The following is a 23,337-nucleotide window of genomic DNA, read 5'->3' as shown; positions in this document are numbered from 1 at the left end:
TACTACTGAGAGAAAGGCAAATTCAAACAACTCTGAAGTTTCACAACACACTGAGTGGCAAAAGTAAGAAAGGTGAAAATGGCAAATGTTAAAGATGCTGTGAGAGGACAGGAACACTAATGCACTGTCGGTATAACTGTGGATTGATACAACCATTCTAAAAACAACTGTAAATTAAACCCTAAAAGTCCATAAGCTGGTCATACCCTTTGACCCAGCAATATTACTGTTAAGCATACAATACAAAGAAATCAAAGATGGGAAAGATTCTAGGTATATGAAAGTATTTACTGCAGCACTTTTTGTTGTATGAAAGATCTTGGAACAAAGTGGGTGTCCATTAGTTGAGGAATGGATAAGCAAATTATGGTATATGAATGTAACAGCATATTACACCATGAGAAATGACAAATCTGAAGAACTCAGAGAAACTTGGATAGATTCATACGAAGTGATACAGAGTGAAATATAAGGAGAATCAAAACAGTGAACATAGTGATCACAAAAACATAAAAAAAAACAACTTTGAAAGATTTCAGAACTTTGATTAATCCAGTGGTGAACCCTTAATTCAAAGGAGTAATGGTGAAACTTGCTTCTTGCCTCTTAGCAGAGGTGATGGAATAAAGATGAAGAATGAACCAAACATTTCCAGTTATAGTCAATGTATTAATTCATATTGCTTGTCCATATTTGTTACAAGAGATAGTTCCATGGGGGATTCAAGAGGATGAGTTGATGTAAATTTACAGATATTCGGTTTCATTTATAATCCTTTTTTGTTTATTCATTTTTGTTTCTGCAACACCAGCAGCACCTGGCACATTATAAGCACTTAATAAATACTTAATAATTGTATTTGATATCTTTGTTAAGTTGGTAATTAAAAAAAGATTTTTTTTTTAAAAAAGGACTAGAAAGTGGAAGCAATGATTGTAGACTGTTTTTTCCAAGAAAAAAGCTGTGGGGGAAAAAGTAGTGATATAGGTAGTTAAGGGGATGGTGGGGCCAAGTGAAGGTTTTTATTTTTAAGGATGGGAGTGATATGGATAAGTATAAAGGCAGAAGGAAAAGAACCAGTAGATAGAGGTTCAAAATTAGTCAAAGAGAGAAGATCATTTGAAGAAGCAATCTGCTTCTTCATGGGAAGGGTATGGGAAGGATTGGGATCGAGAACTTGGGTAACGGGTTGGTGTTCTAAAGAAGGGACTCTGAAGAAAAAAAAAGGACAGGATGGGAGATAATTAGGTTTTGAAGTATGGAAATGCAGAGAAGAGGGAGCTAAGCTATCTATCTTAACCTTCAATTATTTTTGGAAGGTGAGGTCTTTTACAGAGTGAGAAGATAAAAGTGGGAGTGCAGGTGTTTTGAGGGGAAAAAAAGCTTCTCAGTGTGTGGAATGCAACAGAGTTGACTAGAGAAAAGTAAAATGATTAGTATAAAACAGCCAGGATCCAGAAAAATTGAATTCAGGGCACAGGCGAGGCCTTGGAAAAGGAAGGAGCAGTAGAGAAACAAGAGGCTGTGATGAGTACAGAGAGCAGGATTAAGAGACACAGGGAACAGTGAGAGCTGGAAAGAAAGGAGATTTATGGTTAGCAATTTCAGAGTTATGAACTGTGGAAATACAACATTTGTTGCTGATTATGACAACAAGGATATGAATATCCTTGTACGAGGAATAAAGGTACAGATTATAATAACCAAACATAATACCTCATTAACATGCATGAGGAAGGAAGGATATTTAATGGGATTAATCTCAAAGGATTATAGAAAAAAAGCCAAATCAGTTCTACTAGAGATAAGATACCAGGGTCTAGAACAGATTTTTCCAAAGAGAATAGCCTAGAGTACCTAGTCACACCACTTGTGATCCCAGAGCCTCCCAAACTCAAAGCAAGCTCTAGAGTTGGTAAACATAAAACCTAACTCAGGGTCTTGCACTAACTAGGGGCTTAATAAAATATTTGCTGAGTGAATATATTTAGTTATGTGAATGGCTGTTCACTTCAATCCACTACGCACATTTTCAGATATTATCCCCTGGGATTGGGCACTGCTATCTCCCTTCATAATAATGACTGAAAGAGTGAAGAAATATACATGAAGCAAAAAGGCAAGAGCAGAGTTTTTAGAATGAACAACTCAAGAAATTAAATCAATTTTCACTATGAGTGACATGTAATTGCTTGATGAAGGTCACAGTTCATGATCGAATTTGTGGCTTTTGTCCAAGTTTGCTTAGCTGACCAATGTTATGGAATTTGAACTAGCTGAGGTTGAAAGACACATAAAAGGCTTTGCCATAGTTGAGTTACATTATCCCTTCAAGTATGTGGCTCATAAAATACATGGGCAGCTTTTTCTCCTATCACAGTCTCACTTCTTTAAGAGTTTTCTCTGAAAAGGAAAAAGCAAAAGACTGCCACCGCCATGTGTTACTTTTGATACCAGCATTAGGACATTTAAGAATCATAACTTTAGTGGCCAAGAAAACACATTTATTCATGATAAAGAGCAGAAGCTAGATTGGCAAATGTTCGAAAGATCAATAAAAGTAAATTTTAAATGGCTTAGTTTTTACTAGTAATTTAAAAGTTTCCCTTACCTGCAAGCAACATTTGGGTTAGCATTTCTTGAAAGTAGCAGTTCTACACTCTTTAAAATCTGACCCTCTGAAGCACGTGCAGTGCATGCTGCCATTAAAATAGTATATTGATCTATAGTGAAATAGAGAAAAATATATATTAAAAAAATACTAGTTGTTTTAACAGTACATAACAATGAGAGTCAGCATGGTGCAGTTGAATGTAGGACTAGCTTTACAGTTAGGAATTTCAGAGTCCTGCCTGACACATACTAGTAAATAACCATGGATAAGTCATTTAACCTCTTAGAGCCGACTCTAAGTGCTGAGATAAGGCTGCACATTACAGACTTAGCTTTTAAAACATTATTTCTACATAAAAACTCAATTCAAATTTCCTGTCCTAGAAGGTTTCCTTGATTCAACTTGGGTATTGGGTGTGAGAACTATATTCCTCACTTCTGAACCAGGACACAATATACACTAGTTAGAAATACTGAGGTTTCAGAAGAGATAAAACATGGGAGAGTATGGGGATCTCAGGAATCTCCAAGAGTAGAGAGGACCACGATTGTGGCAGTTTATGTGAGGAGGTGGGTCCCTTACCAGGATCATGGTTCACCTAGAAGGATTTTCATAATCTAAGAAACATAATTATGGACTTCTTGTAATGAACTTTCTCCTGAAACATACTGGCTGTCCTTTATTTTCTTACATGGTTCTTGGCTTCAAAGTACAAGAGGAAGAATCTAAAATGTAGTTCTTCCTTTATTACTAACAAAAGAGGCAAGCAGCTTTTACAGTTTAATTGATATTTCTTCTACTCACCCCACCTAGGAACGGTGAGAAAATCTATTAGGAGTTGTCATTTAATTATAAAACTGCAGTTTATTTTTAAAAGGTTGGACAATGATCTTAAATGCACCTATTTTTTTAAGCCAAAAGAGATCTCTAGACAATCTACAACTCAAGCACCTCAACTGAAAGCTCTCAGCGCTGTTTCCATTACACCATGTTACTAATATGTCAAAGTTTTATCTTAATTCAAGCCCTTTAAGAATTAAATTTAAATTCGAAAGATAGTTCCTCAAATAATTACCTTTCATTTATTTAAACATATATTAATCACTTTATGTGTTCAAGGAACTATGCTGGATGTTGCAGATAAACAGAATAAAAAAATAACAAGAGGTCTTCTCTTCAAGTTGGTCAATTAATAAGCATTTTTAAGTGCCTACTATGTACCAGGTAATGTGCTAAGTCCTAGGCATACAGAGAAAGGCAAAAGACAGTCCTTACCTTCAAAGAGATGACAATCTAATTGTTGAGGCAACATTGAAAACAGTATGTACAAACTAGATACAGACAGGATAAATTGGGGACAACCTCAGAGGGACGGCACTAAGATTAAGGAAGACTAGGAAAGACTTTTTGTAGAAGACAGGACTTTTTATTTGAGACCTGAAGGAAGCCAGGGAAGTTAGGATTAGAGATGAAGAAAGAGTTTCAAGTAAGGGGGACCACCAGTAAAAATATCTGAAATTGGGAGATGGGAGCATCTACCCTAAAAGTTGGCCAATGTCACTGGATTTGTAATAAAACTGTAAAGGTAGAAAGTGGGCAGGTTATGGCAGGGTTTAAAAGCCAAACAGAGCATTTTATATTTGATACTAGAGGTAAAAGAAAGTCACTAGAGTTGACTGAATGTGGGTGCAGGTGACATGGTAGGATTTGGGCTTTCGAAGATCAATTTGAGAGCTGAGTAGAGGACAGACTGGAGGAGGGAATGATTTGAGAAAGGGCTACTGTCATAACTGAGGTGATGAGGGCTTGCACCAAGGTGGTGGAAGTATCAGAAGAGAGAAGGGGGACTCTAAGAGATTTTGTTGTTTAGTCTGTGACCTCATTTGACAAAGATACTGGAGTGGTTTGCCATTTCCTTCTCCTGCTCATTTTACAGATGAGGAACTGAGGCCAAACAGGGTTAAATGACTTCCCCAGAGCTAGTAAGTGTCTGAGGCCAGATTTGAACTCAGGAAGATGAGTCTTCCTCCAAGCCCCATACTCTATCCACTGCATCACCTAGCTGCCTAGCTAAAACTCGAAGTCTAAGTGTGTCTAATGGTAGCCACCTCTAGGACTTGGTGGGTGGGGCATAGGGAGGAGAGAAAGGGGAAAAAAAAAGAAAAAGAAATTTACATGATAACTATCATATATTTAAAAGGAATAGCAAGTTGTATATAATAGATCCACAGTTTTATGTGCAATTACATTTTTTATTATAGAATTTATTTCACAAATTTAAAATAAAAGGCCAAGTGGAAAAGGCTATTCTTAGGTGAAAAAGAAACCAACAAGTGAAGACATTGAAAAAGAGCATTTTAGGCCCAGGGACCAAGGAACCAAAAACAGGAGTGGGAGGCTGACAGCACATAAGACAATCTCAAAAGCTCTAAGGTTAATGTTGCTATCTGGTGCTGAGCCTTCAGCACACCAAAAAGGCTGTTTTGGATTACAATCCTGATTAACGAGAACCTAAAGACAGCATCAGGAACACAGTCTCTCTGTCTTGTTGTTTGAGCCATTTACATGACCTGATCAAAGATTGGGGTGAGGCGGGGAGCGAGAGTGAGAAGTCAAGGATGACTTCTCCAAATCCAAATTTTGAGCCTCGGTATGTAGGAGGATAGTAGTACCCTCTACAGTAATAAAAAATATTTGGGTACGGGGTAGGCCAGGAGGCAGAGATAATGAGTTCAGTTTTGAACATGTTGAAATTAAATTGTGCAGTAAGCAGTTGGGAGATTTGAAAGTGGAGTCAGTAGAGAAGTTAGGGCTGAACAAATAAATCTGAGAGTCCTTTATATAGCAATGATAGCTAAATACATAGGGGCTGAGAACATCACCAAGTGAAACTGTATATAGAGAGAAGAGGGCTCAAGACACAGACATGTAGGACACACACAATTAATGGGTATGACCAGGATGAAGATCCAGCAAAGGAGACTGAGAAGGAATAATTTCACAGATAGGAGGTGAACCAGGAGAGAGCATTGTTATGAAAATCTAGAGACAAGGAAGTCAGAAGGAGGAAGACTGAGAAAAGCTCACTAAATTTGGCAATTAAGAGATCATTGATAACTTTGGAGACAGTAGTTTCAGTTGAATGATGAAGCTAGAATCCAGACTGCAAAGAGTTAATATGGGAGTGAGAAGAAATATGGAGGCACTAATTGTAAACAGCCTTCTCAAGGTTGGCCAGAGAAGAGATATAAAACAATAGTGAGGAGGAATGGATGTATCAAGTGAGGGCTTTTTGAGGATGGGGAGACATTGGCACACTTAGACAGTAGGGAAGCATCTAGAAGAAAGAGACTGAAGAAAAGAGAGGGAAGATGACAAAAGGGGCAATCTCCTAGGGAAGATGGTACAGGATAGAATCACTTGTACAAATAGAGGGGTTTGCCTTGGCAAGGAGAATGGTCATCTCTTCATGTGAGACGGGGCTAAAGGAAGAGATCATGGCAGAAGGCATCTTAGTGATGTGAGATAAAAAGGCATGGAGAAGAGGGAATGTGAATGGCCCTAATTTTTTCAGCAACCTCTGAGTCAAGTTCTCAGCTGAGAGATTAGTAGTAGGAGGAGTCCACGAAGGTTTGAGGATGGCTTGGAAAAGCATCTTTTCAAAGTGCAATGGTGAGTCAATTAAGGAGGTATAAAGGGATTTCTTCACTGCAGTGAGGACTCCATGATTTTCTCCATTTTTGTTAAGCAATATGCAAGAAAGAGTAATCCAGGGCAGAAGCTTGGCAGGGCAAAATTTCTGATAGGATAAAGGAGTAAGGGACTTGAGAGAGGCGTACAGTTGAGCTGGTGGACCAAGTTAACATTGGGAAGAGAAAAAAGTATAGGCTAGTATAGGAGTGATGGCCTGGGAAAAAACTAACATGCAGAGGAAAAGGAGGTCACTGTGAAGATGAAGACTAGGTTTTTGGGGTTGTAGGGCAGAGGGAGAGGAGTAATGACAACAGAACATGTTTGGATAAAGGAATTTCAGTTTATGAACATGAAAGCATGGAAGTGGTATATCTGTGGGTGATAAAACAATCAAGAGTTTGACCATCACTGTATGTAGCTGATATGAGGTGGAAAAACAGGTCACAGAAAATAAGGTGAGGAACTGAGAGGTCAGGGTGCTTGAAGGAGTATCCTAGTATAGGACAGGAAGTTTAAGATGAAAACTAGTTTGTTACTTATAGAGCAGGAATTCCAGAGAGCACAGTGAAAGATTTGGGGAGCTTTAGGACAGGAGATTGCTGGGCATGGAGTGAGGGAAATGATAACGAGGAAGTTGGAGGAGAGCATGGTGGAGAAGGAACATGTAGGAGCAATGAATGGCAGCAGTAGCTGGGGGGTGGGGGAGGCAGTTAGAGTCGCTGACGTGGCGAGGGTATGACTGACCAGGGAGTATATTAATCATTAAGGAATGAGTTCAGGTAGATTATCATTGTCCATAAAGGTTCTGCCTTTGGGGGCATGATGAGGAATTGTTCCAGTGCATTCAGGGGCAGTTTATAGCTGGAAAGGGAAGGCAGAACTGCCTAGGCTTTGGCAATCTGCTTTGGGTTGCCTAAGAGAGTGCTTGAAGTATGATCCGATGGGAGGCCAGGAAGCCCTTATGGATGGGTACGGGGAAGCCAACTGCTGTGGGGTTTGAGTGGCCAGAAATAGAGAGAGAGCTAGGGAGCAAGGAATTTATAATCTTTTGTGGGGGCTGGAAACATAAACACAATAAGTACACAGATAAGTATAAGACAAGATAGGGAGTAATAGGGGAAAAAGAGATATCCAGGGTCAGTGCTTTAGGAGGAAGAGCCCTTTTTCATCTGAGGGAACCAGGAAAGAACACACAAAAGAGATGAAAACCAAGCTCAACATTAAAGTGAAAGGATTTAAGGAAAGACAGAGAGGGAAAGACTGTATTTCAGGCACAAAATATGGTCAGTGTGAATATAGGGAAGTGGGGGGTTGAGATGTTCAGTTTGTGAATAGGTTGTGGTCTTATTTCAATAGAGAGTGGAAAAGAGAATTATATGAGAAAAGGCCAGAAACATATACTGATGCTGCAATGTGAAAGGTTTTAAATGTAAGACTTTTAATGTTAATCTAGATGTGAGAGAACCATTGAAGGTTTTTGAGCAAGAATGTGATGTGGTCACCTCTGTGCCTTAGAAAGATTATTTCTGCATCTGGATAAGAGATAGATTGGAGAGGAGAGACACGGTAGGTGGGAAGACCAGTTGTAAAGTTATTATTGGGACAGCTAGGTAGCACCATGAATAGAGCTGGGCCTGGAGTCCGGAAGATCTGAGTTCAGATCCAACGTCAGACACGAACTAGCTGTGTGACTCTGGGCAAATCATTTAACTCTCTTTGCCTCAGTTTCCTGATCTATAAAATGGGGATAGTAATAGCACCTACTTTGCAGGGTTGTCTTAAGGATAAAATGAAATGATAATAATAAAGCACTTAGCAAAGTGCCTGGCACATAGTAAGCACTGTATATATGTTGGCTGTTATTGTTGTTAGGAAAATGAGAAGAGTCCAAGATGACTCCACAGTGTTAATCCTATGGTCCTATGATGGGGAATTCAACAGAAAGAGGGAAGCAAGAATGAAAGGGTGGGGGAGGATGACGAATTTGGTTTTGAGCATTCTAAGGTTGGAATATCAGATGGAAAGTTACCTGGCAGTTAGAAATGCAGGACTGGATTTCAGGGGAAGTGATTTAGGTCAGAGCCAAAGATTTGGGAGATATCATCTAAGATACAGAAATCAAAACAATGGAAGATAATGCTTTCAACAAGGATGTAGACAGAAAATAAAAAGATCTGGGATAACATCAATACATAAGGGTCAGACAGGTAAAAGATGATCTGGGAAAGTACAATATAACAGAAGTTAAGATGAACGAGAGTATCCAGAAGCTAAAGGAAAGTAAAGACTGAGAAAAAGTCATTAGTTCCCATAATTAATTAATTAATTGATTCATGGAGGGCTTATAAAAAGCAGTTTCAATACTTTGGGACAAGGAATCCAAAATTAGAATACAAAGGGATAAAAAAAGTGAATGACTGGTAAGAACGTTAACACAGTGAGTATAGCCTATTCTTTCTAGTAGTTTAGCAGTGAACAGAACAGAATACACAAAACCCAAGCTTGAGAGATGGCAAGGTCAAAGGAAGTCTTTTTTGTTGTTGTTGTTTCTAATTTCTTTTAAATTTTTTCTCAATTACATGTAAAAAGAATTTTCAAAATTCCTTTTTAAAAATGAGTTCCAAATTTCCTCCCTCCTTCCCCACCCCCTCATTGAGAAGGCAAGCAATTTGATATAGGTTAAAAGTCACGCAAAACGTATTTCTCTATTAGTCATGCTATAAAAGAAAACATAGACCAAAATGAAAACCAAAGAAAAATAAATAAAGTTAAAAAAGTATGCTTCGATCTGTACTCAGACTCCATCAGTTCTTTCTCTGGGGATGGATAGCATTTTTCATCACAAGTCCTTCAGAGTTGTCCTGGATCATTGTATAGCTGAGAATAGCTAAGTCATTCACAGCTTATTATCTTACAATATTGCTATTACTGTGTACAGTGTTCTCCTGGTTCTACTCATTTCACTTTGCATCAGTTCCAGGTTTTTCTGAGAGCATCTAGTGCATCATTTCTTATAGCACAACAGCATTCTAACACAATCATATGTCACAACTTGTTCAGCCATTCCAACTGATGGCCATCCCCTCAATTTCCAATTCTTTGCCACCAGAAAAGAGCTGCTATAAATATTTTTGTACATATAGGCCCTTTTCTTTTATGAATTTTTTTAATCTCCTTTGAGATACAGACCTAGTAGTGGTATTGCTAGGTCAACGGGGTATGCAGTTTTATAGGCCTTTGAATTTTCCCACATCCCCTCCAACATTTGTCATTTTCCTTTTCTGTCCTATTAGCCAATCTAATAGGTGTGAGGTAGTACTTCAAGATTGTTTTAATTTGCACTTCTCCAATCAATAATGATTTAGAGCAATTTTTCATATGGCTATAGATAGCATTGATTACTTCATCTGAAAAGTGACTTCATATTTTTTGATCATTTATCAATTGGGGAATGGCTGTTATTTTTATAAATCTGACTCATTTCTTTATATGAGATGAGGCCTTTATCAGAGAAACTTGCTTCAAAAATTTTTTCAGTTATGATTGTTAACTGTATTTTCTTCCATCCTATTTCCCCCATTTATTCTATTCTCTTTGTTTTGTTTATAAAGATAAGGATATCTTAATATTTCCACAGACAGAGGTAAAGCAGTAAATACAGAGAAATTACAGATGTGCTAGCTTCCAAAGAAGATGAGAGGGGGTGAAGTTAAGGACACAAGAGCATTATTATCCTGGCAAAGAGAAAGGCTACCTTGTTCTCTGAAGACCAAAGAAAAGGAGGAGAGAATGGGTGGGGATTTATGAATGTTTTACATGGTAGAGATGACAGCAGTTAAGATATAATATAAAGTAGGAGATGAGGTCATCTACTAAGACAGAGGTTTGGGGGTAGAGTTTGGAATTTGAGGAGTATAAAGTATGGGAAAGTCACTATGAGGAGAGTGATAACGTCAATAAAAGATGAATAAAATTCATTTCTTCTTTCAACAAGTCTTTATTAAGCACATACTATGTGGGTACTATGTCTAAGTTTCAAAAACAAAAAGACAGAAATATTCCAGTCCAATACTCCAGTTCCTGCCCGCAAAATGCTAACTTTCAAGTGGATGAAAACAACATATACCCAAAGGTAAGTAGATGAAAATTATACACAAAATAAATATGGTTTGTTAGTTTTTGCAGGGGGAGGAGGGAGGGCACTAACAACTGGAAGGAATCAAGAAAAGTCTCTTAAGAGGTGAAGGCATCGGAGCTTTACCTTTGAGGTGAGGTAGACTTTGAAGAGGCAGAGGTAAAGGTAGAGAACAATCTAGGCATTGTAGACCCAGTAGGAGAGATAGGTTTGAAATTTGTGATCAGGTGAAGTTTAGAATTTAAAATGTTGAAGGCAGAAGAGTTTTAGGTGATGTTGAGGTCTCAGTTATGACCCCTTATGGGAGTGGTTTGAGAATGAAACTAAAAATTCCTTGGAGTAAAGAAGGTTTGTGAACTGGGAGATAAAAGGGCCACCAACCTGAATATTGAAGTCACTAAGGTTGATGACAAGAGGTTCAATTGGAAGGGAAGACTGAATCAGGTAGACACTCAACTTACTAAGGAAGAGTAAAAATGGAGCTTCATTTAAAACACACACACAGGTATTTGCTATCACTGATATAAACAAATGGAGTGAACCTCAAAGGAGTAAAGGTTAGTGAATAAAGGTGACTTAGAAATATGGGCATATACCTGATTTTTCTTGGCTCTATCTAAGGAATAGGCTCAACTGGAAGGTAGCAAGGAATTCTAAGAAAGTCAAATTATGAAATTTAAAATAGAGGAGGAACTTAAAGAATAAAATCCTTTGAAAGGAAGGGAACAAAAATAATTAATACAAATAGAAGTTTAAAGTCTAAACAAGATAAACTAGTCCTCACTCATGAGGCCTTTTCATAAACCTGTGCCCAGTTCTGTTTTCTTTGTATATTTACAGGTATGTAATAGAAATTTGTATTGTTGTGTGATCTTCGATGTTTTTAGACTCCATTTCATAACCTGGGATTCGTCTTGTAAATCTGATTTGTGATGTAGTTTTAATTTGCTGTGGAAACTTACTAGCTGGCTTGCTGAACCTCCATGACTTGGTCTCCTCTGACTGAATCCTGATAAGTGACCATTTTTTACCCATCTCCAGGAATATGGCTATCACTGTATAGATGGTCTAAGATTAGATCACTGGGTGGTCCTTTGCTTACTGTGCATCTTGAAAAAAGTTCCCCACTATACATATGGGGACATTGTCAGTGGAGCAATAACTGCCAGTGCCTTGATAGCACAGTTGTCTCCTACTCTCTGGTGATCCCAGGTATCAGCTCTTCTTTTTCACATATATTACCTAGTTCCCTGAGACAGAGCTCTGCTTTTCCCATATCCTACCCCGCCCCCCTACTTATTTTCTTCCTATAGGTTTCATTGCTGTACCTTGTTCACATACACTACTGGCCTCTGGTTGCAGTAAAAGTTAATGTACCACTATTACAGCCTCCTGTTAAGACTCTCAGAGTCGTCACTTCCTGTCAGAATCTAATCAAACCACTTAGATGAGTAATAGGTCAAGCCTGGACTACTAGTATATACCTTTATTTCAAAAGTCACTAACCAGGGCTGGAGCTAGGGCTGTCATCTATACCTTCACAACCAAAGAGAACAAGGTCTGAGAATTCAAAACCCCACTGACAGGGAATTTCACTCTCATGGTATCTCTTAGGTCCACAGGTCAATGACCAGGGTTAAGAACAGGACTTTTGAGAGTAGTTCTGCCAACACAATCAAGGCAAGGCCCATATCCCTATAAATATGGGGTGTTAAGAGTTGGTAACAGTGGAAGCAGCAAGAACTACCTATTAATTTCTTTAGTTTGAAGCTTTTAAAAAAATTACTACTCTTGTTTTTATATTACTTCAATTCTATTTCCTTTCCCCGTATCCCCTACTAGAAAGAATTAAGGAGAAAACAAAGCAGTTCATCAGCATAATTGATCAAACTATTGATGAAGTCTGACAATATATAAAATATAATGAATGTAATATAATCTCCCTCAGTTAAGGGTCTGTCATTTTTGTCTCTGTGTCTTCAATGCTTGGCCGACAGTAGATGCTTAATGTTTGCTGCTTGATTGATCTGAACCTACTGTCCCCCATCTCTACAAAGGAGAGATGTGTTTTCTTAACTTTTCTTGCGGGACCAAACTTGGTCATCATAATTTGCACAGCATTAAGGTTTGGGTTTTTTTTTCTGTTTTTCTTTCCACTTACATTATTTAGTTATAATTTCTAGTATTCTTGATTCCTCTTACTTCACGTTGCATCAGTTCACTGAAATCTTCCCATGCTTCAATGTAGTCTTCATTTTCATCATTTGTTATAATGCAATAGCATTCCATTACATTCTTGTACCACAATTTGTATAGACATTGCAAGATCGATTAGCATTTACTTTGTTTCCAGCTCTTTGTAGGTAGAAAAAGTGCTGCTACACATATTTTAAATGTATGTGAGGTCTTTCTATGGGTCAAAGGACAGGGACCTTTTTAGTCATTTTCAATAAAAGAAAAAGAGATGCAGGATGGTAAAAGAATCCCATCTCCCTGTTAACAGAAAGTTTCAAAATATCTATTATTTCAAATTTAATTTTGGTTGGTACTTAAAACAGTACCTAGATGAAATTATTTTGTTTATAACAGTGTACTATGTGGGATTCATCAAGATAATATACATAAATAATAAAGTTTATCATGTGTTAATTCTTAAATATCTTACCCTTATCAAAGCTTGCATTAGCCCCTCTGTCCAACAAGATACGCACCAACTCCACATTAGCAATATTAGCAGCACACATAAGAGGAGTCCATCCAAATTGAAAACTGGATTCTACACTCATTCCTGTAAACATATAAATAGGCCCTGGGATTAGAAGGAATCTTGCAAAAAGCTCCAGAGGCCATGAAATGCGCTTTTATTCTGAGTGAGAAAATAAATACTGCTTTGTCCCCATTATTGTGACTTCAAACGATATACAAATTTTGAGAGCTTCAGTTTCTTACTGGAGAAATGGATTAGATGATTTTTTGGGTTCCTGTCAGATCTAAAATTCAGTGATGCTATCACTATAGCTAAAATATACTTTAACCAAAACATATTTAGATTTAAGGAATGTATATAAAGTGAAGACATGTATTCCTTATTATACTAGAAACCCTTGGTGACAATGACTTCAGGAGGCAGAACATCTGTGTTAAAGGCTACTTTATATGACCCCTAGAAGAATATATAAAATTTTTTTTATAAATTTCAATAGCAAGTAGCATAATGTGAAAAAAAATTATGTAAAGAAACTTCACAGTATATAACTTTCATTCAACTTTCCATTTTGCTATTATCCTATTACACACAGGGATGTAGGCAAGACTGCTGGATTTAACTTTAGGAGACTTGGATTCAAATTCTAGTCATTCCTTTGACTCTGAGCATTTACTCATTTAAGTTTTCTGGGCCTCATTTCTCTCAGCTACAAAATGAGGGAGCTGAATTAACTCAAAGGTCTCTTCCAGCTCTATATCTACTACTATCCCATGAACCAGCTGGGGTGAAGTTTCTTCTACTTTGAGGCTGTCCTGCCCTCTCACACCCTGCAGGTTCCTTTTTTTAAATACACCAAATCTTTGGGCCCAAGATACCAACATATAGCTATCATAAGTATTTGATCCAACATAATTCCCCACCACTTCTGCTTTTGCTTTGGGAAATTCATGTTTCTACCTGACCTGCTTGTTCCCTTCTTTCTCACACCTCCTATACAAGTTATTTCTACTTCAATCATCGGTTATATTTATGCTTCACACATTACCCAATATTTCAATTTTGTGATCTCACCGATGTGACTTCTTTCAGGGTGACTGTGATCTAATTAAGCGTATGCAATGTTTGTCTATGTCTTCCCATAAATTCTCTACAGAGGGTGCAGCTGATGTGCTGGGGACCTTCCTCTAGATATCTTTATGCTAGATACAGTACAACACAATCTGGTTCTCTTGCTGCAAGACTGGCCCAATTCCTTTTCCACTTATAGATCTCATAACATATTTTATATCATTTTCTTGCAGCTCTTTACCATATGCCACACTCTATCCATATCTGCCATGCAGCATTTCTGCACTGCCCTTTGGGAAATCCACACAAACTAGAAATTTCCCCCCAATTTTTATGCTTACTGATCTTCATTAAAGATCTCTTTCAAACAAAATTGCTTATCTGATACGATTTAGGTCACCAAATGTGCTATTTGTTTGCAACCAAAAAGACCCCAAGGTAAAGACTGCAGTTTCTGGGGATCATGGGCCACTCCTGTGAAGCAGGACACCTGGAAGCACTGTGAAGACTACTGGGCCTTATCATGATCTCTGTAGCTAAACCCTTAGGAACACCTGCCTTTTCTATTCACGTTACAGTAGAACTCTTCTACTTGCAACATCTTCTTCAATTACAGATTAAGTTCATTGAGGACAAGGACTATATTCTTTTTTATTTGTATCCCTAGCACTTAGCAATGTACTTATCTTTAAGTAAGCACTTAAATGGCTTTCTTAAAATGCCTATTTATTAAAAGGACAGCTGTACAGTCTCTTCGAGAAACACTTTATAAATATTTTATAAGAAAAATGAAAAAAAACAAACAAAACAAAACCATGGTCAGGTATCATATAGGCATACGTAATGCAGCTCTCCTCAACTTGCTATGGATTCTTGACACAGAAATCGTGAAGGATTGAGTCAGCATTTGCAATAGCAGATATATTATATCTCCAACTTTCATGCTTTCAGACAAGTTGTCATGCCTGGAATATCCTCTCCTCTCACCCATGCCTATTGGCTCAGCTAAAGCACCACCTCTTCTGAGAGGCCCTTCTTGATCTTCACAACCTCTAGCGCTTTTCCTTCTTACCACCACTTACCTCTTATTTTTCATTTACTTCGTACATATTCATATATGTAATCAAGTAACCACTATCACCCTGAACTAGAATGTAAGCAAGCTTATGGAAAGGGACTATTTTGTCTTCATACGTCCAGTGCCTAGCACAACACCTGGCACATATTAGGCACTTATATACTTGTTGAATTGAATTAGTCTGCCTTGTTCAGACCATATGAGGAATATCACATATAATTCTGGGTGCCACAGTTTAGAAAGCATATGAAAAGCTGGAAGATGTACAAATAATACTAAACAGGATGATAAAGGACTGAAAGTTATACCACACAAAGCCTGGTTCAAGGAACTGGGGATGGCCAAACTGAAGAAGAGACTTGTGGGTGGAAGAAGCAAGAGGGAGACATGATATATCTTCAAGAGCTATCACGTAGACAAGAAAATCAAACCTGTTCTATTTGGCTCCAGAAAGCAGTACTAGGAACAATGGATGGAATTTATAAATTGGCATATTCTGACTTGAAAGAAGGTGAAACATCTGTCAATCACAGCTCCCCAAAAGCTGAATGAGGCTCAGGAGTCAATTCCTTGGTATTGAACTTTTTGAAGACAAGGCTAAGTGACCACCAATAATGATGTTTTTAAGGATATTCCCATACAGGCACAGACTGAACAGGATGTCTTCCCTTCTGACTCTGAGATTCTATGATTAAATGCTAACTAAAAATATTTTAGAATATGTAAAATATATATAGCTGGGAGTTTTGAAGCAGAAAGAGGAAAGTATTGGATAAAAGTTAAATGAGAGCAGACCTTTAGGATAAGAACAAGGCTTGAAAGAAGAATATCTGCAGAAACATTTATTTTTTGATACTGCACTAAATCAGATGTTTTTTATTTTGAATTGGTTTTATATAGGGCAGAGGTCCGTCTGTCTGTCCATCCGTCCTCCCCCATTCCTCAGTGAGAAAATATCTTTAAACACTAGGAACACAAACTGCTTTGCCCTCACAGCTCCTGGAGCTAGACCATATTATAAGAGATCATAGACTTAGACCTGTAACTGACCTTATAAGACACCTAGTTCAATTCCCTCATTTTACAGTTGGGGAACTGAGGCTTTGAGAGGTGACATGCCCAAGGTCACACAAAGTAATAGAGCCAATATTTTTTAACCCAGGTCCTCTCCAAACCCAACATAACCTCACCATGCCACGACAGCTCTGAGGATGTTAGAAGAGGCTAGGGAAGTAAAATTTAAGAGTTCCAGGACTTTGGCACTATTCAAAACTCTTAATAGTCAGTAGAGTCTCAGATTAAAATAAAGGACTATATCTGTAGTACCTACAATATAGGGAATGGACATGTAATTTCATTGGTATAAACAAATCCTGGATAAGGAAAACTCTCTTTACTAATGTAGGTTGGCATCTTGTCTGTAATCTGTAGTCTTATAGAGTAATCCATAAGGATCATACACAGTTCATGCATAGAAGAGATAGGACCTGAACGCAGATTCTCTACACACTACACTATTTTACCTCTCTGTTTTACCCATACTAGATCTATATTTCTTTAATACCACTTATCTATCTGCTCAAGATCCTACATCTGGCATAGTAAAGTTCAACTGCTTAAACATTTCTCAACTGAATATCAATTTCAAAGAATAAATGGAAGCACATGAATGCTCTGTGAGTTATATTACACTTTTAAAAACCATTATTACTAGTTTAGTATATTTACATTATGTTATACATATGTATAGATACAGTATACTGATTTGACTTTAAACTTGGAAAAGATGGACCAACTACTTTATTTTTAAGGTTTCAACTGGCCAGTATAGTGTAAGACCTTACAGTTGACTGTTAGGTTGGTATACCATCATTAAAAAGAAGTTTCACAAAGTAATACTGTTACTAATAGCACAGTAATACTATTAATAAAAAATACTATTTTTCCAATAGGAAAAAATGCAAGATGTTGAAAAATTAATTACTACAGACTCCCAAATGTCAACCTGCACTAACATATATTACCTTATTTGGAAGTTCCCTATACTAATAAAATCAGATTTCATCCCTGTCTCTCCCTATCCAAATTTTCTACTGTCATTTATATAGTAAGTGATTATCACTGTGAAAACATGCTTTTTCCTACAAGCTTTCTGCTAAAGTTTCCAATAATTCTAACTGAAAATAAGTGGCTAGTAATACAAGGGTAGTGAAGTGCTGTTTCTACTTTTATCCTTTTCCTTAGTTTCTAAAAATGGGACACAATGTGTTAAGAAAAAGAAAGGAAACTATGTAAGAACAATATATAAAATTACTATCAGTATGAAAAAATGCTTTTTTAAGAAATGCAAATTAAATCTCTGGATGTTTCACTTCACACATATTAGATTGTTAAAGCTGACAAAGAAGAAAAATGGCAAATACTTGAGGGGCTGAGGATATTAATGCACTTCTGATGGAACTACATGATCTTATCCAGCCATTGTGAAAAACAATTTAGAAGTATGCCTCAAAATTTATTAAACTGTGCATATTCTTTGAACCAGTGCTAAAGGTCTATACCCAAAACAAATCAGGGAAAGAGGAAAAGAGGGCCCATTTTTACAAGGTATTTATAACAGTTCTGTTTGTGGTAGCAAATAATCAAAAATTGAGGGGTGTCAATCAATCAGGAAATGGCCAAACAAGTTATCATATATGAACATAATGGAAATACTACTGTGTTATAAGGAATGATGAAGGAGTGGTTTCAGAGACATCTGGGAAGACATGTATGAACGGATACAGAAAGAATTTGAACCAGGAGCATTATTTATAGAACAACAACAATATTGTATAGACAAACAACTTTGAAAGGTTTGGGAATTCTGATCAAAACAATGACCAATCCATAATTTCAGAGGATTACACAGGACACCTATCTCGTGAGAGGTGAGATTGAGATTTTTTTTTAATATGGCCAATAGGGAAATGCTTTGCATGACTAAGTTTGTAACAAAAATTCTGTTTTTCATGCTTTCTCCACAGAGTGTGGTGAAGTATGGAGAGAAAGGAGGATTTCATTTGAAAAAATAAAGTAAAATTACTATCAATCAGTAACAGCAAGCCCTCTAGCATACCCAGGATGGCCTGCTAGCACAGATTCTTTGATCTGCTTTCCTAAAGGAAAGGCAACTTTAAGGGGGTCAATAATCTTACTTTAATCAAACATATATAAAGCATTCAATAGTTCAGGGGAAAGGTAAGCACTCTGAACTTGGAGAAAATACAAGCAGAAAAAATAGCACAGCCATTCAGCAGACAGGGTTCCAGCTGTCAGAACAAAGTAATAGATACATGGTCACTAGACAGGGAGTGCCAACACCTGGGTTTACAAAGGAGGGGGGAGGGGGCTCCTTAACAGTGGCTACCCAGAGTCTCCTCTGGCCAAATCTCAAGAACATTCTTTCCCATGAGTGAGCCCCAAAGCAAAATCTCACCTCAGCACACACGCACACACAAATATATATGTATGAACATGCATACGCATACACACACACACATCTTTCTCAGAGCCAGAAGGCATCACAACCTACTTGACTCAGTGCCTAATTACAAAAAAAGTGTGAAAGCCTTACTGCAAGCAAGCTTCCCCTTAGGCAAGTTCCTCCCGCAGTGGGCTCTATGTGACTCAGAATGTATCACAACTGTGAGCTGGGCCAGAGCTCAAGGCAGCAAGACATCTATGATTGAAATATCTGTGTACCTTGAGACCTGGGAACACAACCCCTGCTCCAGGAAAAAAGGGGAAACATATGGTCATATAGGCTTATTAATGGACGGAGAAGATCTTATATTCCATTAACCCTACACAATCTTATCTCCAATATTAAGAAAACAAAGTTGTTCCATTAGTCTTGCTTTTATCCATTTATTAATGAACTTGACTAATATTTATTGAATAGCTACTATGTGTTTAACATTGAGGGAGACACTACGAGATGACATAAAACAATTATTCTGCCAGTTCTCCAAGCTCAAAACCTTAGAGTCATGTTCAATTCCTTGTTCTCATCAAAGTAGCAGCTTACATTTATGTTGCACTTGAAGGTTTGCAAAGTATGTTACATACATGATCTCATCTGATCCTCTTGATAAGCCTGTGAAGTACATACTACTATTATCCCCATTTTACAAATGACTATACAGAAACTCAGAAAGTTAGGTGACCTTCCTATGGTCACACAGCGGGTAAGTGTCAGAAGTGTGATGAAGATCCAGCCTTTTGACTTCAAGCCTAGGGCAAAGCTGCCTCAGTGAAGTTCCTGTCAAATGTTTCTGAAGCTGATCTTTTCCTCTCTATTGCCATCACGCTTGTTCATCACTTCACATCTAATTATCGTGATACTCTCCAGGTTAGTCTCCCTGACACCTATATCTCCTCATTCCATCTTGAATACTGCTGCTTAACTCTCAACTCTGGGGAAGACAGGAGAGGTGGATGGATGGGACCCTGAGCTGAACAGGAGGGCAGGACACACTGCCTTCAAAAAATTGCAAAGTGCCAAAGATCTCAAGCTTCCTATGAAAACAAATGCCCATCTTTCAAATTATAAATTTTCCTGGTACTGCTTCTGGATGAAACTATCTCCAAAGAATTCAAGCTGAATATCAACAAAGGGAAATAGAGAGGTAAATAATAGGTGTGAGTAGGAAGCAAATATGACCAAGGAGGAACACCAAAGAACAGGAGTAAAAGACATCATGGGAGAATTGTTGGTAAGGAGAGAAGAGGGGCTAGTCACGTAGTAACAGTGAGCTAACACAGATGAACAGCCAATGTTCCATGAGTCCACTTTTATTGTCAGGAGAAAGCAAAGGCAACTTCCAGGAAATTGAGTAGACTTCCCATGGGAAACTTATGGGAGGACATAGACAAGAGTTGACAGGATGAGCAAGCACAGATGCATTTTTATCTGCATTGTAGGAGTGAATATCTAAATTGATGAGCTCAAAAATCTATTTGAATATTTAAATGTTACTCCCTTCTAAAACATACAAAAAAAGTAACTAAGCTTCAGATTGAGGACAAACTTTTCATCCCGGTACTCAGTGCCCTCCGTAATTCAGTCCTTCCCCTAATCCTCCAACCCCAGCCATCCAAACTCAATTTATCATCAGTCATTTGTATAGAAAATTATAACAATACATACGCATAACCTATATATATATACGTATACATATAACTACGCATAACATGATTGGTACCACTATTGAGTGCTAAGGAAGTTGAACAGGACTCATCAGAGGTTTGAAAAAAGAGGAGGGACATGAATGAGAGCAGTTACATGGCACAGTGGATAGAGTGCTAGGCCTGGAGTGAGGAAGACTCATCTTCCTGAGTTCAAATCCAGCCTCCGACACTTACTGGCTGTGTGACCCTCGGCAAGTCACTTAAACCTGTTTGCCTCGGTTTCCTTATCTGTAAAATGAGCTAGAGAAGGAAATAGCAAACCACTCCAGTATCTTTGCCAAGAAAACCCCAAATAGTGTCACAAAGAGTCTGACACACTGAAAAACGACTGAACGACAACATGGATATGAGCTAGGTATCTATAGACAGATCTACACTTTCATTTCTAAGGAAGAAAAAACTTGACTTGGACTTAAAAGTATCTAAGGATTACCTAACACTTTTATTGGGAGGTAATGTAAGAGGGATTTTAAATGAAACCAATCCTTGTTAATTGGTCTCAAAATCCTCACCCTTAGAAGCTATGACCATCAATCACTTCCAATTCTTCAGCAGTCAAATAAGAAAACATGGGTGACAGCTGTTTTTGAAGACTGGTTTTCAGGTTACTTTAGCCCACATGTTGAAAAATATTGCAAGGATGACAATATCACATTTAAAACATTTCTGATTTTAGATAATGCCCCAGGCTATCTGACTACACTTGGTTCATTTTGCGAAAACATAAGATTATAAATCCTTAGAGATATGAATAAAGCTCTCTGCACTACCAGCATAGGTATGAAGATGTAAAGAAAACACAATTCAATCTACAATGCTAAAATATTTTAAACAATGATCATCTTGTCATCATATCATCATTTATCTTTAGATGCATTGTTCAGAATTCTTAAAATTTTGCTTTTTATAACTATTCCCTTACTTTGTAATAAATTTAAATCAAAAATACATTTTCCTTATCCTTTGCTATTACAGTGTGACAATAAAAAAAATCCTTATTTTTAAAAAGTGTTCACTGCATATTTCCATCGGACTGGGATCAATTACCACATTTTACATAAAATTATAACTTTCAAAAGAGGGAATTGGAATATCACAGGATTCATTATTTGATGAAACTGGGACCTAATTATACAGAGAAAATGGAAAATACTCTGAGAAAGAAAGGCATTAGTAGCTGGGAGGACCAAGAAAGGTTTCTTGGAATAGGTGGAATTTGAAATGGGTCTTGAAAGGAGACAAAGAGGCCAACATCAGGGGGCAGAACATTCCAGACCTGAGGTATAGCCATTGTAAAAGAATCAAGAAAGGAGGTGGGGTGTAGATAACATCTGTAGAACTTAATAGTTAGCAATCTTTTACTTTCAACATTAGATATTTATGTGTGTGTATCCAGAAACTATTGATCAGAAATATTCAAAGTGAAAAGATTATGTAAAATGAGAAAAAAAAATTTAGAGAAGCCCATTGAACAAATCCCTTTGTACTCTGGTTCACAGCAGGGCATTTTATACTGGAGGAAAAAAAAAAAGAAACACTTTCAAATCTTTTGAGTTGTCACAATTTTGTCAAGGGAAAATTAACTTAAGTCCACAACTTCTCTCTCACCAGAATTCAGAAGTTCTTCAACCAGTGAAACATCTCCTGAAGTCAAAGCTTTCTTAAAGATTTCACCTTTTTCTTCAGTCACTAATGACCCTTTCATAGTCTAAAGAAGCAGAAAAAGAATCATACATTTTAGGCTGGAAGGGACCCTCAGCAGCCATTTAATACAATCACTACCAAAAAAAAAAGGATATAAAGCATGCTTCTTACTTATCTTGCCATTGTGTGCAGCTTTAGGTCACAACACTAAGCATCCTCTTTAGATACTTTTTAAAAAAACAAAAAAAGGAATCTCTTTTTTATCATAATCTTTTGACAAAAATATCACAGATGATATGCTTATCTCACTTTTTGTTAATCGTAAAAAGAGAATCCCTACCTGAGTTATCTTTAAATATGATGGTCAAGATGAAAATAAGGCTTTTAGAAACAGCAGAATTCAGTAGAACTCCGCTCTGGGATTCAGCACTAATTCACGGTAAAACAGCGCTAAATCCTCGTGTATGTGAAAATTGGGGCGGACGGTGCTTTTTTCTACATCCAGCAACAAAAAGCTTGGGGAGATTTCCAGAACCACGTAACCCAAGTCTCATTTTATTGGAAACAACCATTGAACAAGAGGCGAGGGCCCCGTGAGGTTTCGTTCCCAGGGCAGGGGGGGCGGGCAGCGCCAGGCCGCAGCTTCACGAGACCTCGGGCTCCAGAAGGGCCCGAATCTGGGCCGCGCCTCATCCTCGGCCTGGGCCTGGGCCTGGGGGGGTGGGGCCGACGACTGCAGGGACAAAACCGGGGCCTTTCCCCCTACCTGAGGCGCACGATCCATGTACCCGATATCCCAGTAGTCCTCTTCGCTGTCGCTGCTCTCTCCTCCACCTGCCACGACCAGACAACCCAGAGAGCCCGCCATCTTTGGCCAAGGCGGCCCGACTTCCAAAGCCCGACTCTACAGGAGGACACCCTGCCTCTCCCGCCTCTCCCGCCCAGCGCAGCCGGAAGCCCGCCGCACCTGCGCAGTAGAGGGGCGCGCGGGGAAGGCCTAGGACGGCGAGGGCCTGAGACGCCGGCTGCAGGTGCGTGCCCCTCCCCCCCCACCCCCCAGGCCCAATGCCCAGCGCGCTTTCCAGCGGGGAACCCGGCACGTGATAAGCCGCAGACTTGTAGTATCGCGTTGGAGGAGAAGTTGGCAGTCTTGCCTAGCAACATTT

The 23,337-nt window shown here is 38.2% G+C and overlaps 1 protein-coding gene across 1 annotated transcript in view; it reads right to left on the bottom strand.

Annotated features, from left to right (window-relative positions):
- The window catches only part of ASZ1 (ankyrin repeat, SAM and basic leucine zipper domain containing 1), a 107,017-nt gene extending 83,898 nt beyond the window's left edge, over positions 1-23,119 (bottom strand). Inside the window, exons 1-4 of the mRNA XM_036762102.1 lie at positions 22,938-23,119; positions 22,136-22,235; positions 13,108-13,230; positions 2,612-2,723 (exon numbers count right to left, since the gene is read on the bottom strand). Of these exons, the coding sequence (XP_036617997.1) occupies positions 2,612-2,723; positions 13,108-13,230; positions 22,136-22,235; positions 22,938-23,039 (437 nt within the window). The 5' untranslated portion in view covers positions 23,040-23,119. The remainder of the gene's footprint in view (positions 1-2,611; positions 2,724-13,107; positions 13,231-22,135; positions 22,236-22,937) is intronic.
- Positions 23,120-23,337: the final 218 nt, after the last annotated feature.

This window comes from Trichosurus vulpecula, chromosome 5 (assembly GCF_011100635.1).
Source record: "Trichosurus vulpecula isolate mTriVul1 chromosome 5, mTriVul1.pri, whole genome shotgun sequence".
Classification (NCBI taxonomy): domain Eukaryota; kingdom Metazoa; phylum Chordata; class Mammalia; order Diprotodontia; family Phalangeridae; genus Trichosurus; species Trichosurus vulpecula.
This window is presented reverse-complemented; position numbering and strand designations above follow the sequence as displayed.